This window comes from Thalia democratica, chromosome 8, assembly GCF_965202585.1.
Source record: "Thalia democratica chromosome 8, ktThaDemo2.hap1.1, whole genome shotgun sequence".
NCBI lineage: Eukaryota > Metazoa > Chordata > Thaliacea > Salpida > Salpidae > Thalia > Thalia democratica.
The window spans coordinates 29,237,131-29,257,829 of record NC_139172.1 but is presented as its reverse complement, the minus strand read 5'-3'; the positions used below and the strand labels follow the sequence as shown (position 1 = coordinate 29,257,829).

The following is a 20,699-nucleotide window of genomic DNA, read 5'->3' as shown; positions in this document are numbered from 1 at the left end:
ACAATTCTTTTTTTTAACTTTTATAAAAAGGACAGCTTTTAGCAAGCTATAATGAATTAAGTTTCGTTTTTCATATCAAAGCAATGTTTGTATCTATTTTATGTGTTATATTTCTTTGTAAGTTGTACATTTCGAATAAGTTTAACATATTGTATGAAAATTATAATTATATGTTGCTCAAGTTTTATAGTAAGCAAAAAACTTACACTTTTCCTAGTTAAGTTGTTTTATGACTCAAAATTAAGAATCAAACATTTAAACTGCTTTAGTAAAAGCTTTAAATATAGCACTTTACAAAACTGATTAAAGTTTGTATAACATTAAATAAGTTCTATTTTGTAATCAGTTTTACTTTAAGTTTATATAAAATTTTACACTAGTTTTTTATTAAAGTATCATATGCTGTTGAAAGTAGTAAACACTTTTAGTCTTTTATACACAATAAAACTAAATAAAAAGAATAAAAACTTCTCTTTAAAATAAAAACTACTTTCAGTAAAACATTAATTTGTTTATGAGCTCAATTAGCTTGTTCTGATAAAAATGTTTTACATATATGTGTTTTTAAATTCTTAAACTTACTTCCTTTAAAACGATTTTTGTGCACAACACATTCTACCTTTGATTTTGCAGCATGGATTCAAAGCAAATTAGCTTTAAGTTGAAAACTGCCAAGCTATCTTTTTTTACAAATAAAGCAATCTTTATTCTTTGTACGCACATTTAACGCGCTTTCTCTTGAGCAAAAACCCTCGTTTTTCAACCACTTAGACGACTAGCTTTTGTTTATTTTTAACTTATCGGTCTGACTCAGCTTGTTAAAACTGAACCGATATAAACTACAATTGAAGCATGGCATTTAGTTTCTGACAAAAGTGTATATAGACGCGCAGCATTATCAAATAAAATCAAAAACTCTTAGTAACATTGTGAAATAAACTCAGAACTTTGTAAAATGAAAAAAATATTGGTGTTGTTTTTTAACCTTCTTCTGCTGGCAGTATGTCACGGGGACCTGGAGCAGTGTCGCGCCTCCTGCCTGGAAAGACATCCTTCCGTGGCAACCGTCGCCAGGGGAAAGCAGGGCCCGAGGGGGTTGCCCGGACCAGAGGGACCCCCAGGGAAAGATTGCGGGGCTTCAAAGTTCGAGGGTCGAGTTGACGACTTTGAAAGCAAACTGGTCGCCATGGAAACTAAGATGAAGAACCAGCAGGTTGAAATTGATATGCTCAAAAGGTTTAAGGAGGAAAAAAACAGGCCGGGTTTGTAATTCTTTCTAACGTTTTTTATACTAAAACTTAGATATAGAGGTGTGTATACTAAACAGTTTAATAAAGTATTACAACTATCTAAAAAGTTATACCAATAAATGTACTTAATTTAATTTTTCAGCACGTTTACAAAAAACTTTGGTTTTAAAACTAAAAATTGGTAAAGCAAACTGACTCTAAGTTTTTTGTTAATTGCTTTATATAAGCCACCCAAACTCACTGTTATTTTTTTGCAGATAGCTGCAATCCGATCTCGACGATCAAGCAATTTTTAAATCAGTCGGTTTCAGACGGGGTCTTCGGCATCTACCCTTTTCCTGACAAAAGAAGCAGAGTTGATGCCTGGTGCGACATGCAGTCTTCGAGGCAAGGATGGACTGTTAGTTGTTTGTAAACAGGGTGCGAAAACAGATATGTAAAATAGAAGGTAAAAGTTTTATTGCGAGAAAATGCAGCAAAAAATGCGGCTACAAACGTTGTAAAAAACAACGCTAGTTATATACTTAGGTTATTATATATAAACTTAAAAAAAAAGATAATTTATATTGTTTTAGTTCTAATAAAAGCTCAAGTTTTTTTTTCTTTGAAATTTCCACAAATTAACATATCTAAGTTGTACAAATATTGTCTTTAAGTTGCGTCTACCACATTTTCTTACATGCTCTGTTTATTTTTTGTCGTGTCTATAAAGTTTAAGTTTTTTAACTGACAGCTAAAACTGTTTAAAGTAAGTTAGTGGTGTATAGCTCGATAACCGAAGGCTTTAAACCGTGTAAATTTACTATATGTTAAAAATAATAATCGTTTTAGTTATTTTTTATGCTAAGATGGGTTGTTATTTTTACGTTCAATAAGCGTTTGAATTTATAAAACTTTATTATTCATTCTCGAAATAAGTTGATGGTACTGTCTATATTCCTATGTTATTTGTTCAAAAGTATAATTTGGTATTTATAATGATCGAAAAAATCCTTATTTTGCAGTTAGTTTTTGTTCTAGAACTAAAAGAAGTATATATTTTTTTTTAAACTACACGCTTTACTTAAAAAAAATTGAAAGTTAATTGTCGCTGACTATTGACTACGCACAAACAAAGCTGAAATTTTTTTCTACCGTCGTCCGTTCGCTCTTTTTTTTTCTGACGAACACTAACTTTTTGTTTATTAAACGAAAAAAAACGCTCAAAATAATCGGTTTTAGGACCTAGTGCGCAAAAAAACCATTCGGTTATCGGGTCGCACACCGCGCGGACACCTTTCAACGTTTTGCCCGGGACAGTAATCAGTCTTGCACAAACTTTTACAATTTATACTGCTATTTCGTCATAAAACGACAATATTCAGGTGATACAACGAAGGTTGGACGGGAGCGTGGACTTCGACAGGGACTGGTCCCAATACGTTGCCGGGTTCGGCCACAAGAACGGGGAGCACTGGCTCGGTTGGTTGAAACGGTTGACGCGACAAATTTTTCAACAACAGCGCAGTACAACAAAACCACCTAGTTTTTGTTTTTAACTTGAATTTTTCAACTTGAGCAGCTGAGGGTTAAAATCGTTCAAAATCGGAAATAAATAGGAATGTTATTGTTGCGTCGCCCTTTTCTCGCATCTTAACTGTTGTTAAGGTATAAGTTGTGTCAGCAATGTTTAAAGTAGTAAAGTGTTTTGAAGTTTTTTATCTTATTAGTTTTAGGAAAGTTTTTGCCCATTAAAATGAATACAACTGTAAGTTTTATTTTACTAACTACCATGGCGTCTCAATTGTTATTCATAAAGTGGTTTAAAACTAATGCACTGTTGCCACTTTCAAAATTTAAAAAAAAAACAGCTCAATTGTAAAAATTCATTATATTGTGCCTGGTTTAAACATATAACCTTAAAATTTGTAAAAGTTGAACAAAAAAAATACACGTATTGATCAAGCTGAGCTCTGTTTTTTTTTTTTGTATAAAATGAAGTTTGTTTGTTTTTTGTAACCATTTTAGTCAGATTGTTTAGAAAGTTAACTATGTTTTCTTAAACAACACAGTAAAAAAAACTAGTAGCTGTTGCTTCGAATTTTAAACTTGGTCCGTTTGCGCAAAACTAGAAAACACTATACCGCAATCAACATAGTTTAATGCAACAAATAAGACATTTTACTTTACACAAAGTTGATGGAGCCACGGTAAAGCTCATTTGAAAGGGTTGAATTGAATATTGGTCTCACCTTATTCGTAAAAACATCACTTTAAGTCACGAAATTGACAAGAATAAAACAGTTTATCTCCAGGCTTAGACGCAATTCATCACCTGACTAAGGACGGAGACAAGACTCTGAAGATAGAAATGAAGGATTCAGAGGGAAATGAAAAATACGCACAATACGAGTTTGTTTATTTGTTAATGATTAAATGTTTAAATCTTAGTTACTAGCAATAGTAGTTTTATAAGAACTATTTTTATGTTTTTAAGTATGGTTTTAATTATACGTACAAAGATAATGACTTAAATAAAAACAAAAGGTAGAGTTATTATAAAAAAAAGTGTTTTATACGCGAGAACTATGGGTGTATTTCAAAATGACCGAATTTATTTTGTTTCAGATCCTTTAACGTTGGTCCCGCACCTTTTTACAGATTGGAGTTCGGTGGTTTTTCCGGGAATGCAGGTTCAAAACAAATTAAAGCAGTTTTGTATTAAAATGTGATTTAAGTACTAAAAGTTAAGTATTAAATAAAAATATATTTAGTTTTTTGATGAAAAGAAAACAACTCATATAACGTCTTAATAGAAAAAACTTGTACTAAAATGTTTACCTGATCAAATTAGTATGCCTTTTAGTTATAGTATAATATTTAAGGGTACGCTTCAACTATATATATTGAATAAAAATCTAACTTAACTCATTATAAGAACGTCCGAGGTGAAAAATACTACTCTTTTTTCCAAACTAGAATACATGATAAAGTTTTGTACTTTTTTGATAATTATTAACTATAGATTGTTAGTAAACTTCAGATCAAAATGAATAGGTATTTAGTTTGAAAGCTATTAAAGATTAGTATTTTTTAACTTGTAAACTTAAAAAATGAGTTTTTAATGTCTTACAAAAACAGTAAAGATATTTTGAAAGACAGCATAACTTAAGTAATGTTGGTATAAATTTGTTAAAAAAACACTACTAAGCAAAGTGAAAGTAAAAAAAACAAAAACCGTTGACAATTTTATTCTTTAAAAGTAGAACTCTTAATACTCAGAAGATAAAGCTAAAAGTATTTAAGCTTAAATAATAATAGTTTAAGAATTCTCACATGTTTAACAATCATACCAAGTGATATTTTGCTCCATTGTGGCAATTACACTTGAAAGTGTAAAAATAAAAATATACTTAAACTAAAACTAAACTGACTTTACTTGAATTTTAACTAAAATTTGCACTATACTTGCATAAGATTTTCCGACTTGTTTTCTAAACGAAAACATTAAACTAACCTTTCAAACTTTCAAAACAAGTAATTTATTTATAAGTTTTCTAACAAAAATAATTACCGAAACAAAACTTTTTTAAGTTATACAATAAACAAACACAGGCGATTCACTCGGCGACCCATCAGAAAACTTGAACGGAATGAAATTCAGCACCGAGGATCGCGACCACGACGATCACGATTCTGTCAACTGCGCCTCTGTGCACAATGGGTGGTGGCATCATAGGTATAAATAAAAAAATTACCAATATTCCACAAAGACTTTTTACACACTTAAAACTTTATAAACTAAAAGAATTTGTTACGCTCTGACGGAAGTGAAATACAAAAAAGTCTGATCAATTTCAGCAGTTTTTTATTAAAGCAAGCTTACAGCTTTGACCCAACGACATGCTAAAAAGAACTTTAAAAGTTCTGCAGGAAATAAGAAGCGCGCCATAGGTTATGAGTTACAATAAACTTAGCTGGTATTAATCAGCTTCTTAAATAGGAGGTTTTTCGAAGCTACTTTAAAACTAATTTTACTGACCAGTCTATTTCGAATATAAACAAACTTATGTATCTGGTAAAAACTCAACGTGTTTTTAGCGACAATTTAGTTAATTGTTTGTACTGTTTGACAAAAGCTTGTTACTGTTGTTAATCTTTAGCACTGAACAAAATACTATTAGCGTTTTTGTTTTCTAACAGCTGCTTCAAAGGTAATTTAAACGGACCGTACAGGACTAACGACCATTTTCCAAGATGGCGGGGAATCATCTGGTACACTTGGCTGGGAGCCAACAGGTCGGTGAGAGAGGTGGTCATGAAAATTAAACCGAGAAATTAATACTGAACTAGTTTTTGTTCACCGATTGTAGACCTAGTTGATTTAATGAACTAATTTGTTCGTTTTTTATTTTGAAATCTTTTATGCCAAACAAAGCTGTTAACTTGGTTGACTTTTTAGCGTGGCGATAAGAAGTTTAAAAAAGTTTGTACAGTTATTTTTTCGATGTATTTTTAAATTTTTGAGGTCTGTTTTTTATAGTTATTCATTGTAGAAGTTTTTGTTTTATAATTAAAACAACATTTAAGCATATTTTAAAAACTCTGTGTAAATTTTCATCACAACTTTTATCACACGTTCACTTATTTCATCTTTCTGTCAATCTGACCATTTACGTATTAGAATAAAAAAGATATTCTTCTTAATGATTTAATAGTAGTATTTTAATCTAAATAACATATAATGAAATTTATTTTACCTTATAACAAAACTTAAATAGGACAATAATAAACTTAAGAAAGTTTTTTAGACCAGTGGGTTTGGAAGTTAAAAAAGTTTAAAACGTTAACTAATTGTGAAATTTCATTTACGTCATACTTTGTGCTAATTATTTTAATTTAAATAGTTTAATGGTAAAGCTACACCAAGGATAAACATTTACCTTCTGACAAAAGTTTATTATTTTGAAATGTTTGTGTCTTTACAATTGCTTTGACATAAATTATAGTGAAATATAATTACTTACTTTTGTAGTAATTATGATGAAAGCGATCAAAATTATGAAGTAATTAATATGGATCAAATACTCCATTTTTATTGTTTAGTTTGAAAGGTAACATAAAAATAACTTATGTAAAAAATATAAAATAGAAAAAAAATAATTGGTAGTAAATCTGACAAAACTATTTAATTTTCAACTATTACGGTTTTGTATAAATTATTTGGATCGTTAGTTAAACTAGGAAATTTAAAATTTAAATAACACAACTACGTCAATTAAAAAAAATCTTATATAAACATTTTTTATTCACAAATAAACCACAAATTGTTTTATAAACTAATTTATTTACAAGCAAAAACAGAAAAGAAAAGCTGCTTCTTTTGTTAAAACGAAATTAATATTCAACTTTAATCTAAAGAAAACAACTGTACACAAAAGGCTTCTTTAACAGTATGAAAAAAAATAAAGTCTTTCTATGAGAAAAAGTCATTCAAGTGTTTTTAAAACTCTAAGCATACGTTGAAAAATTTAAAAATACAGCTTAAAAAAGTCAAAGCTTTAAAACTTTTAGTTTTTACAAATAAAACAATACACATTGCGCCATGGAGCTCTTTTACATTTTGTTTAAACTAAATTAAAAGCGATTAGTGAAATCTCATTGGATGTATAAACAGAGCAATTTAAAAAGCAGTGTAAGATAGACAATGCAATTTTAGAACAAATGAAAAAAAGTTGCTTGTTGCAAAAGTGCTATGGTTTGGAAACTGCTATTATCTCTTTGCGCAAGTAAAACTAAAGGTTAAAATGTACTATAATGTTTTTCTCGGATAAAATGTGTTTGATAATGACCATGAAATCAACTTTTCTAAAACTTCAAATTTAAAACAGAAAACTTATGATCAGTCTTTATTTTATCGGACTATTTTGCTCTTTTTTGGTAGAAACATGTAATTGAAAAAAAAGTAATGCAAAATCTTTAAATTAGATTTTCTTTAACCTTTGAATTGATAAAAGTATTTAGCAATTATAAAAATAATTGAAAGTTATATGTAAATTAAGTTTCATATGTACTAACAAGAAAATAAAACACGAATTACAAAATTTATATACATGTCAACAAATTTTAAAAATTGGTTTACTTTTAAGATGATTTAAAAAGAGCATTTTGTTTCAACTTGTATTTGGAACATTAAAAACAAAACAATACCAAAAAGGTTTAAGCTAATCTAAGTAAAAATAAAAACCACCATTTTAAAGTAAATACAAAAAAAATTATTTGGAAAGAAACCGAACAAAAATATGTGACTAAGTTTTGAAAAATACTTATGAACCGTTTCTCAAAAATCAACCTGCACCTAAGTGGTAAAAATTATTTTTAATTACAGTTCAAACAAAACTTTTGCAAAACAATAATTTTCAGTTGAAAAACTTTCTAAGTAAATTGCAAAAATAAAAGAGTGTTATGTTTCTAAATATTGAACTATAAAACAACAGATTAGAAAAAAATAACAATTAAAAATAAAATCAAGTGTGCTATTAAAAAGTTTCAAAATACCTTATTAAAATTTTAAAATTTACAAAGTTTTTGATTTTAATTCCAGACAAAGAACAGTTTGACATGTATAAAATAAAAACATTAAAAGTTATGAAAACTTAAACAACTAAAAAAAACAATACCAGACATACAACTGTCAAGCAAAACGTTTATAACAACAAATTTACAAATAAACAAAAATCTAAACACAAATAATTTTTCTTTTAACTACATAAAAATTAAATAGTTGTTAGAAAAATAATTTCAAGCACATAATTATTAAAGAACAAATGAAAAAATATATACACCAGTTTACAAACAAAAACTATTTTTTTGTAATTGTTTCGAACTTTTTCTACTTCCACGAATCGACCTGGTTATTCTTGGCGTCCCTGAAAATAAGTATTGAGAAAACGACCGCTAGGAGTTGTATGAGAAGGATTGCCCCAACGACCCCTCCCACGATGGGGGCAAACTGGAGGGCGACGCCAAGCATCCTTTCCGCGCATCCCTGTTGCCATGGTGATTGGTTATTTTAGTTGTTTTAAGTTTTTTTATGTGATGCCCTACTTTGATTTCAATAACATAATAATATAGCTTTGAGAAAAATACAAAAGTCACACATGGCTTTAAGCTTTAATTGTCTTTCGGGCAGCAACACTATTAGCTGCACTGAAATAAGTAGAACTGTCATCAGTTTACTTTATAAAACAGTTAGCAGTTCTTTTAAGATATTAAATTTGAGGAAGTGCTACCTGGTACAACAATCCATTACAATATAAAAATTGAAATCTAGTAGTAACACTTGAACAAGTAAAAAAGCTCATCAAGATTTAAAACATCATCATGCAAAAGTTTAGCGCAATCAACAACTTAATAAGAAGTTTAAAACCACCGAGTTGTGCAGAAACTCTCTTCACAAAATACAGTTTTGGTAAAATATATAAAAAAGAGGGGTTGGTTTAAAATATGCACGAAGGGACACTTTTGCACAAGGAGTCACTTTTGCACGAAGAAACTTTTGCAATAAAAGACACTTTTGCACGGCTTCACTTTTGCACGAAGGATCAGTTTTTCACAAAGACACTTTTGCACGAGTTGATCTTTTTTTTTATAAAAAAATTTAATTTTTTTTTTTTCTTGTATTTCATCTTTTATTTTTACTATCACTATTATTACCCCTAACCCTTATCCTCGGTCGGTAACTTTTATTTTTTTTTTTTTTATTAATTTTTTTTTTATTTGTCTTGTATTTTTTTTGAACAAAAACTTCTATATGATTTTTTATTATTTTTCTACTATTTATTACCCCTAACCCTTACCATCGGTAGGTAACTTACTTTTTGTGTTTTCATTAGTTTATTTACTATAATTTCTTATCTTTTTTCCTTTTTATTTTAATATGTGTTTTTACTCTCGTGCGAAAATGATCCATTGTGAAAAAAATGTCTTCATACAAAAATTTCTCTTCGTCCAAAAAAGTCCTTTCATGCATATTTGACACTTCGTGCATATTTGACCCGCCCCCAAAAAAGAAGCAACCTAATCGTGATCTCATAACGGATTTTAAGAAAATTGCAATTCAACACGTGCCGCCCTGTTTTTGTTTTCATACAAAAAAATAAATAGTAGCACATTAACAAGCGGAACTAGGCACCATCAAACAAACAAAATCTACAACAATCAACCGAACCCACCGCACTTAAGAGCTATTTAAAATCCTCAAGTTGCGAAAAAACTCTCCCTTATTACAACAAATAGTCTCAATCAAAAACAGCAAAACCTACTTGGTTGAGAAAAAACTTACTTAATCATATGAGTTCTTAATTTATACTTTGCAGGAAAATTTACACAAGTAGAATTATTCATCACAAAAATAAAACACAACCGAGCAACAACAATCAAAAAACCCACCTGGTCATGCAATACATTTAAACAAACAATCATCTTCAAGCAAATAAAAGATCAAAACAACAACTTGGTCGTGAAAAAACTATTCGCTATTTGAAGCTGTTTAAAACTCCCTAAATACTAAAAACATCCGTTTTACAAACACATTTTTGGAAAATAACAAGCAACAAAACCACCTGGTTGTGAAAAAACTCTCCGCTAGGGTTCGCCGTGTTCCTGCACTCGTTTTCGTTCTTCGCCCTCCCGCCCTCTTGCACGCAGCAGCTTGCCGGCCACGGGTTGCTGAAAGTGTGGGTTTTCTGAAACTCGCTCCCGGAGTAATCGGACCCTCCGCTGTACCCGCAGCATTTGAACTGGAAACAGTTACAATAAAAAAACTATCTTTTTATTTCAGCTTAAACTAGGATGGTGTTGGATGTTTGATATTTAAGTAAAAAAAAGTTAACATCTCGGTCTGCTAAATATTTTGCACTTTAACACTTGAAATGAAAATAGTTACAAAGCATGAATCAAAAAACAATGTAGAGGTTGTTGTAAAAGCACTGCAATTGTGAAGGTTAAAATTACAGAGGGTATGACAAAAACTAAAAAGAAATATGTTGTTTTTTTTTAATTTAATAAATAACTAATATGATTAAAATGGTATGAAAACAATAACCTTTTGTATTACATGAATAAAGAATTTTTTTAATTAACAGTATAATTGGAAGTTTTTATTGCTGATATTTTTTTCGGATTGCACCTAAATTAAGTCATAATCAAAAACATTAGAACTTTAGTATAAAACAAGCAATAAAAAAAACTTTTGATTAACTATCAATTAATAGTACACAAAAGTTAACTTGTGTTTGTGCGAAGTCCCACCCCTCAGTGGCTGACACCCCAGCAACCGTTGCCATGCCGTAGTCGTTGGTGATGGTTGCTAGGGAAGATGAAGATGATCCCTGTTTTAGCTGATCAGAAAATCCAAAGAGGAAGACAAGTCCAGTGATTTCCAGGATCATCATTATCAGCATTATTATCATGAACTAAAAAAAAAGTTAGAAAATTTTTATGAAGCGATAAAAAACTTTTAAAAGTATCATTAAGAAATATTTTAAACTGAAAACGATATTATATAAAGTTAGCTATACTTTGTTGTCATGGACTGAATAAAAATTGATTGAAAACTATTAAACTTTTATCATAAACTTAAAATATATTATCAAGTGAAAACAAATAGTTACTGTTGAAAACTTTGTAGTTGTTATTAGTCAACTAAAACGCCAAAGTCAAGTTTTAATAAATCTATCTGTTTTTTTTACGCTTTATACATCATGAATAAGTAATTAGAATTATATTCAGCACTTATGTAACCTTTTGTTTATTTCTTTAGCGAGAAAAAAAAACAAGGTACGTTTGGTATTTATAAAAAACCACAAACAACTTTATCTTGTATATAAAAAATAATTGTCTTAATGAAACAAGATAACTCACCAAAACGAGCACGCATCTGTTCTGCTTGGCGGCTCCGTAGCAACCGATGAAGGCGACGAACGTGGTGATTCCCCCCGTCACCATGACGACCGTGTCAAAGGAGGAGAGGAAGTGGGCGGAGGAGGGACCCACAACCTGCTGGAAGGAGGAGAAACTCACCCTCACCCATCCGCCCAGCCCCAGCATAGCTATCCCCGCCAACTGTGACGCCATAAATGATGATTAGTCGTGACTTATGAAGTAAACAGTTAATTGTGACGTCATATAATGGTGTTTTGATGTTTAATCGTAACGTCATAGGAAATTACTTGTTTTGACGTCATAATGTGAAAATGAAAGGTAATGTCACATCTTTTTTGAAACTTATGTTTGAGTAGCTTTCATTGAACTCAAAAACAAACTCAACTGATAACTTTAATATATACAACGCTTTATGACTATACATAAGTTCTATATATATATATATATATATGTAGTTTTTCTTATATACATCTACTTTAATAAGTTTAAAGTAAAATTTATATTTATTTCGTATAAGGCGATTTACCGTTTTACTGCTTATTGATTAAAGCCATTATGTATAATTGTTTTTTTAACTGAAATTTATTTTTTAAACTCAGTTGACAATATTTGTATAAACTGTGGACACCATTTAATCATCTCATAGTTATAGATTTTTATACTTTTATTAACTGACAGTTGTCTACATGTAACATTGTTTAACAAAAATCACGATATTTTTGAACTGATTACGACTAAAAGGTCTAACACGAAAGCTGAATAAAAAATTAATCAAATTTATTTATAAATTTATGTGCATTTTTGGATACAGACATAAATTTGCCCATTTTACGGTGTACATATGCCAGAGATAACGTAATAGGATGTTAGTTCTAGATAAAATATTCAAATAACTTGTTCAACTAAAGCCGTTTTATTTCGTATATAAACAGTTCTTTGACAAAGCAGTTGCGTGTTATACAAAAACAAAATGCTATATTTGTATAAAACTAATATTTCATTGTAGGGTCTACTTTAAAAGGCTAATGAAAGAAGTATTACAAAAAAAAAATACTTTTCAATTTTTTTTTACTTTTAAAAATTGAGCTTATTTCTAAAGCATCGAGTACTATAAAAACAAAGTTGAATATTATACTATAAATCCTATTCATTAATTAGTTTCCTAGACTTTTTAAATAGATTTTTTTAATTTATTTTATATTATTTAATATAAATTCGATTATAAAAGTTAAATAGAATTTCGATCAGATTTTGAACCATAGATTTTCAACAAATTAAAAAAAAAGCAAAATGTTGTTTTTAACATCGAACTAAAATATTTTTTACATTAAAACAGTTCTTAATTAATTTGAACTTATTGTTAAACGCATAATGATATAACTATAAAAAAAAAATCTCATTAAAATCAAATTTTTCTCACTTTTTCACTTTTACTTCCGGTTAGGTATTTTGTTTAACAAAGTAAGTTAATGAGTGAACCAAATACAACTTTAAACATTTTTTTAGAACCATATTTTTGATAAATTTTGATTCAGTTAAAACACTAAAAACATGCACCTTCACTATACAAACTTATCGTGATAATGTATTTATACGTATTTAGTTTACAGTGTATAGTTATGTTAAGCTGTTAACACAAAATAAAATTACAATCGATGTCGATCTAATATAACTTTTTACCGAAATTTTATTAAATTTTACGAACAATAAAAGCTCACCAGAAATATGACATTGAAAACGATGGACAATATTCTTGGCCACCTTCTCATTTTTGTTTTATTTTTATTTTTTGATAGAAACTGTAATGAAAACTATTTTTGTTTAAAGGGGTCTTATTTTTTTACAATTCTATTTAAATCAAAATTTAGAACTTTTTTATATCGTATTGTTTTGTTGATAGTTGTAATTTTATTTTATTTTGTATAAACTAACAGTATAATTTAGTTCTCAAAGTACCGAAACTCTACATTATTAGTTTTTAAATATGCATATAATACTAAATAAATATTTATTTAATCATTTTCTAAATTACCAATAGTTAATTTTTTTTATTGAAGTAATAGGGGGTTTATGTCAAGTGCGTTTTACAAGTCAAGTACTTTTAAGACTTCGAGTTTAGTCTTTTTAAAGAACTTGGAGTGTTGCAATTTGTAGTACTTTTCTTAGTCAATTAACATTTAGTCTAAGTTAGAACATGTTTTAATTGATAAACAGAATGGACTAAACTTTTAAGCATACTTTGAGTTTCTATTCAAATCTTAAGACGAAAAACTAGTTAATAACTTAAAGTACTTAGCATTAGTAAAAATAGTTACGTTTCAAATTGGATAACTTGTTTTTTGTTTTGTTTTTTAAATTTTAGCTTTTTAACCTAAACTATGTTTACAATGTTTCAATCTATTTAAAAGCTAACTTAAAAGCTGTTATTAAAACAAATAAGTCATTGAAAGTTTAGTGTTTTAAACAAAAGACTTTAACTAATGAAACACTTCGTTTCTAGCTAAATTTGTCTAAAACGAAAGTATTTATCTTCGACAAATCAAAATCACAAAAGAAAAAACTTAAGTATAGGTTAGAAAGCAATTATAGAAAAAAAACCATATTTTAATCATTTAAAAATTAAGTAACAACATTAAAGTCTTGGAAATACCATGAATTATGTTTGTAATCACTCTGAAATAAAATAAAAAATAAAAATTAGCTGAAGTACAGAACATATAAAGTCAGCATTTAAAAACTATTTAACACTAAAATGCTGTTGCTATATTCAAAACATTGCTGTTATAATACTAAAACTTAAATAAAAACGAAAAAGTTGTGTTGTCATAGCACATAAGCCGAGAAAAAATTAGCAGTTGATACGGCTAAAAAAACTTTTTCCGTCAACCCTTTGTCAATTGTAAAAGTTTTAACTGCCTAGCGGGATAATAAGTTGAGAAAATCCTGTTGACAAAAAAAGAATAGTGAAAACATCTAATTGTGATAAACTTTGAGCTTGTTTTGTGAAAACGTTGTGGTGTAAAATGAGCCTTGGTAAGAAGCAAGACTGTTTCATTAGTTGCTTTAATTTTAACGAGCATTAAAAACGCAAACTTTGTCAAAAACAAAAAATTGTCAATTATTAATCTTTATTTTTTTTATTCAACAAGTGAAATTGTTTTATAATATCGCTATCATATTGCCTTAACTTTAAGCGCTATTAAAAGTACAAAGCACGATTATTAATAACATACTTTCTTTGGTTACCTTATTTTCAATGAACATGGAAAATATTTTTGTAGTGAAGTTTTTTTTTTGTCAGAAGTAAAATAAAGTTTCTGTTTTTATTTCTTACTCAAAAACTGCCGTAATTTTGACGACATAAAAGTACAAAATACAACTAAAAGAAACCTTTTTTTGAATAAGACTGTTTTATTGGGTTTTAAGTGATTTAAATTTAAAACGTAGGTAACAAATAAACAAGTAAAAAAGAATAAAAGTAATGTGAAATCAGTTTGTAACAACAAATTACGAACATTCAATCAAACTTTTTGCTGAAAGAAAATTGTTTTTGTTTTAGTTAGTTTTACTGTTTAATTATTTTTTTTAACAAAGTTATTTAGTCTTTTATCACATTTATTCTATATAACTTAAATTACATTAGCATTTTTAAGTTTTACTAACAGTTTAGTAGTAAAGTTTTTATTTTTGTTAAAATAACTGATTCTTTTGCCTACAATAAGCCAATTTTTTTTAAGTATTATTTTTAACTAACAGTATAAGAATGATTTTTTTTATTGAAGCAATTTTCCTGCGACCAAAAGCTCATTTTAAAGATTTGAAATTTTGAAACAACATTTAAACTGAACAAACTTTCATTACTTAAAAAACTTATTAATCTATAATTTTTTTTTTAATAATTTAAATATTTCGTTCTTAATGTTTGGATTGGCTGTGAAGAAAATACACTTAATTTTTATTTTTATAAGTTTTAGTTTAGAACATATTCAGTTAAAGTTTTAAAAACGAAAAAGTTATAGTTTAATAACAACTTTGTGTTATTTTTGTTTAAAACGCTGTAGTTTTTACAACATTATCGAATTTTCTTTTATTAAGGTTTTACTGCATTTTTTGTTTTATTTTAGAACTTAAACGGTTAACCAATAAAAATCAATTTGAAAATAGTGTTATAAAAGTAGACATGACAAAATACGTCAAATTGAAAGTTTTCAACAAAAACTAAATGGTAAACCTTGCTGAACAAGTTTGAAACACTTGATATTCAATTTTTATTACATAGTTAAACTTAGCCAGTATTTATTTCGGCCATCATCAACGAAGTTGAGATGTTTTATGCAATCGATAATAAACAATGAACTTTACCGCAAGTTCAACAACAACAGATGCAGCTGTTGTTGATGTCTCGGATGCTGTTGTTGTTGATCTTGCGGTAAAGTTCATTGTTTATTATTTATAGTTAAACTTAGAAAGTAATCCATTATTGTTAATAAATATTTCATATTGACTTTATTACATTTATAAGTAAATTGCTAAAAGACAAAAATTGCACGAGGATAAGTTTGCAACAAGGGTCAACTTCGCACGAGTTTGTACGCTCGTGCAAATTTGACAGCTTTGATAACCTCACCAGAGGTGCAAGTTTTCACAACAAATTAGCTACTGCAAATCAAGCAGATTAATCTAGTGTTAAGTGTTTATTATATTATATGACTATATAGTACAACTTCATATATTTTGATGAATAATTTTTGATTTTCAACTCAGCAGGCGAGTTTATTAAAAAAGATGAGACCGTTTTTCCTTAAAGTTTTTAATATAGATTGCTTTAACTTAAATTTTTTTAACTTACATTTTTACATTTGTTAAATAAATTGTAGTTCAAACGAAGCCATAATTTTAATAAAAGTACGTCTTAATTAAACAGTTTTGTAGATTTAAAGTCTAAAGAAACTATTTCTTTTTATAATGTACTACAAAAGTTATAAAAAAAGTATTTATTTATTAAAAACACAAGTAGTTGATTTAAAAAACAATATTTATTTTTTTAAAAGAAACTAATTTTGTTTTTGAGTTACTATTGACGACCTTTTATGTGTCTAAATAAACAGTGTTGTAAACAAACTATAGCAAATATTCGATATAAGTTTTAATCTTTGTTAATACTTTCTAGCAGTAAAACTTTACAGATAAATTGGTTTGAATTACAAAACTCTATAAAAACGATAATCAGACTTTTATATTGACCTTGAATATTGTTATTAATTCAAAAATATTGGTACAAAATAGTAAAAATTTTAGTTTTGAAATAAAGTTTCGGAAACCCAGCTGTAAGGCAAAAAGCCAACGTAAGTTTATAAATACTAGCTAGAGTAACATCAATATGACAAAACTAAATAATAATAATTTGAGCCAAAAACTGAAAGAAATTACTGTCCATCATGCTTGAATACCTCAAAACTAAAATGATAACATAACAAAGACTTTATAAAAATATAAATTGAAAGTAGAAAATCTTAAGTCAAAAAGTTGCCAATATTTACAAAAAAGTACTCAAAAATCTTGAGTTTAAAAAAAAAATTTAAACTAGCCTTGAAGTGTGGCAACCCTGTATTGAGTCAACATTTCCTTACCAAGAGTTAATGCTATTAATAAACTTTTTATTTGGAATATTTTTTAAATATAGAAAAAACACTGATTTATGTTTATACTTTGTTTGTTAAATTTTGTAAATTATGACAAACTATCTTTTATGGGAAAGTCTTTATAGAATAATCTTTTAATGATTTGATAATATTCTAACAACTATATTTTTAATTTATTTTATATTAACTTTGTAAATAACAAAAAACTGCGAGTACTTTTGAATCAAGGGTGATTAAAAATTAACAGATTTAGTTTAATTCTAATATTTTTTCAATGATACAAAATAAAAGCAATAATTTATTTCGCATAAACCAGGGTTTATCTAACTTTTTTTATAGGTCCCCCTTTGAAGAATATAATGAATCAATGCCCCACTTTAAAAAGGTTTCTTAAAAAAATACCCTTGGACAATTTCATTGGTCTCAATCACTAACTCCAGAAATAGTTACTGTTAGTTTGTTCAAATGACCTTTTTTACGCCTTCACCCTATGCAGCTTATGACCACACTAACTTCTAAAGATCCTTTTTGGGAAATCCTAGTCTAAAGGAACTTTAATATAGCAAATAAATAGAAAGTAGAATTCAATTACACTTTGTACTAAATGTTCTTTGAAGTTATAAGTTATAAAGATTTATCATTATGAACCTTATTAAAAGCTGAGATTTTTTTAAAATAATATTTAGTTTTAAAATAATTTAATAAACACAATAGGCTACAAAGGAAATTATTCTAAAAATTCTTAAAGTAAACAGAGTTAAGTATATGCGAATAGTATTCTTTTAACACGAAAGGTCTCTACAAAAATATTTTTTAGAGACAATAATATTACTAATTTAATTTAGAAAAAAACACCGACGTTTTTCCCAAACTTGGGATCTTCAGGTCTGAAAATTAAAAGTAAGTGACAACGATTGATAACTTGATGTACAGTGTAAAACAATTAATTTAGTCAAGTTTATGAAATATTTAAAAATCAATATGTAAATTTAACAGTATTGTTTAAGTAAACAAAAATAAAAATAAAGAAAATAAAAAATCATAAATACTTGAAGTTATTCAATGCCTCATACCGCCAATTAGTTAAAACTAATATTTGGAAAACAGTCTTGGTTCTAGTCTAACATTTTAAAAACGATGACAAACATGAAAAAGATTTATAACATGATTACTGCAAAGTGCCCTACTGTTGTATGGAATATTTTAAATCATTAACAAGCCGTCAAAATAAGAAGTTACTAAACAAACCGAACAATAAGAAATATCAAGATAATAGTATGTGCAACTACCGCAGCCAAGATTCCTGCCCTTTGAACAGTAATTGTTAGCAGGAGAATTCGGTATACAACGTAACAATCACCATAAAGATAAGAGCTTTTTTAGACTCCGTAGATCTGTTCTTAAATTTATTTGAGAGCAGTGAAACGCCGTTAGTTGAAATAAAGTCTTAACACAAGAACATCTGTGGTAGTTATGTTTATAAATTTTAGTATAAACTTTTATTAAAATTTTGTACCACAGTTTTGTGTTTAGGTTAAAGATGTTAGTACAGGAGTCAGCAAACTGCACCCCGAGACGGGTAAATCTGAGACGAGACGAGCATGATAATGCGGCCCGCTGAGCAAAATTTTTATTTTATGCTTTTCTGTTTTGGTTACTTGGTTTATTTTTATTAAGTCCGTTTTAAGTCCCTGTTTAAAACTTTACTGCTTTGGCTCAAAAATGTAAAAAAGACAGATTAGCAGTCAGCTAGTGATTTTTTTCTCAGTTTCATAATATCTTTCAACTTACAACTACAAGTTATATCTAAAAAAAGAGAATAAAAAGTGCTTGGATTGAGTAAGTTATTTGTATAATAAGTATTTAGTAAATAAACTAAATGCACAGTAATTAAGTATAAGTTCATTTATTTACAATTTAGGTGTTTTTTAGCATCTAAATTATACCTAAGTATAATTTAATTCATACCAATATATATTTTATCACTATATGTTGTATTTGAGTGTACAAAAAACATTAAAAATAACATAATGATAAGAAATAAGGTATATTTTATTTTGACCTTGATATTGATTTTTTAGAAGTTTTCTGTGCACTTTAAAATAGTTCCATGTACACCAATGTACTGAGATGCTCATTTTTTGATCCACTATTCCTTTTGATACTTAAGTTAGATTAAGTGTAGTTAAAGCATAAATTCTTTATCATATTTATTTCTACAAAGAATATATAGCTATTTTTAGACACATTTATTACAATACAAATGAAATAAATTAAAATAGTTTTTGCTAAGTATACATTTTAACTTTTCAAGCATTTGGAAAATTAAGTTTATTTCTATGCTATGCACAATAATATACACAGATGCTGATTTTTGGAACTACTTATTTAACATATTTTAGATCAATGAATGGTAATTTTATTAAGTCTATAAATTAGTAATCAAGTTAGTTCAAACTTAAGCTAATATACAACTTAATATTGCCACCCACTCAGACCAAGTCAGGGTATTTTGAAGATTTTCATATCTCAAGCCAATTAAGGGTTTTTTTAATTTTTGACTTGTATTGCTTTTTTTATTCTAAAATATCAGGCTAGTTTTTAGTCACTCAGGCTAACTTTTTTGCTTATTACAGAAGTAAAGTAAAATTAAGGTGTATGTTTTGTTCAATTCACAGTTTTGATTTTAATTATAACATACTTTTTATTTGAAGTATTGCAGCTGCTATATTTTGAAATATTATTCGTATTAGTTGTAAACATATAAATGTGAACAATCAGTGTTGCAAAAAATCCTTGAATTCTGAAAAAATTTGAATTTGACAATTTAGGCAAAAAATCTGGAAAGACGTGGAATTTAAGAATTAAAAAAAAAACATAGTTTTTTAAACAATTGTTGATTGTAAGGAAATAAAATTTTGATTTTTTACAAAAACCTACCATATAAGTTTTTTTTTGTAAAAAACATAACTTATTTTAGTATTAAAATGGACCCAAATAATGTTAACTTAATTTTATATTAAAAATAGACCCAAATAGCTTAGTATTACAGGGCTAAGTTAGGCATGACAATTCACTAATGTTTCTTTGTGACTAACCATGTTTCATTTTATTCATTATGAAAATACTTTAATACTGATACCAATTTTAAACTACTTTTTCAAAAGTTTTTTAAGTTAAATATTCTGATAACTTTTTTCACATTTTTTGATAAATATTAAAAAATAAGTTATTGAAAGTTAAAAAAATAATTGTTAAAACTTTTTCATTACTTTATTTGTAATATACTTAGTTATTTTTTTTAATTAGTTTTATGGCTAATTTAAGTTCATATATGCTTTATATTGTTCTTTTTTTTTTTGTTTTACTGTTTACTTATAAAATTTAGGAGTAACAACACATTACAATTCTGCCAGCAAGTGTGAAGAAAAGGTAGAGTGAAGATCCTCTTCTAAAAAGTAGAAGAAGAAGAAGTTTAATGGATTGCATCTATCATGTGCTACTCAATCGTGCAATTTTGAATGTTGAATTTTACGAAATTAGCATAATTAATGAAGCATGTAAATATTAATGTAATCGTACTAAAATTATTACAAAGAGGGTGACTTGTAATACAGTGGTATAGTACTTGTATTGAGATCTTGTTTAAAGTTGGAATTAGAATTATATGTAGAACTGTATTATATTTAAAATGGATCTTTTATGATGTAAATATAAGAGTTATTGATTAAACGATATTTAACTAATTTAGAGTTCTTTGAATACATTATAGTTAACATTTTTTGAAGTTTTAAAGTATTTTTCACTCTAACTCAAGTTGTTATTTAGGTTTATTATTCAAAGTTACCTATAAAAGTAACTTATTTTTTATAAAAGTGTTTTT

The 20,699-nt window shown here is 27.6% G+C and overlaps 2 protein-coding genes across 2 annotated transcripts; one reads left to right on the top strand and one right to left on the bottom strand.

The window, feature by feature from the left end:
* The first annotated feature begins 955 nt into the window (after positions 1–955).
* On the top strand, positions 956–5,571 carry LOC145843121 (fibrinogen-like protein 1). Its single transcript, XM_082950583.1, has 7 exons — positions 956–1,262; positions 1,508–1,650; positions 2,615–2,711; positions 3,545–3,641; positions 3,858–3,922; positions 4,845–4,968; positions 5,433–5,571. Exons 1-7 carry the CDS (start codon positions 956–958, stop codon positions 5,569–5,571), a joined length of 972 nt encoding a protein of 323 aa, XP_082806709.1.
* Positions 5,572–8,121: 2,550 nt separating this feature from the next.
* LOC145843120 (tetraspanin-1-like) lies at positions 8,122–11,366 on the bottom strand. Its single transcript, XM_082950581.1, has 4 exons — positions 11,154–11,366; positions 10,520–10,705; positions 9,854–10,030; positions 8,122–8,277 (listed from the first exon to the last, which is right to left on the bottom strand). Exons 1-4 carry the CDS (start codon positions 11,364–11,366, stop codon positions 8,122–8,124), a joined length of 732 nt encoding a protein of 243 aa, XP_082806707.1.
* Positions 11,367–20,699: the final 9,333 nt, after the last annotated feature.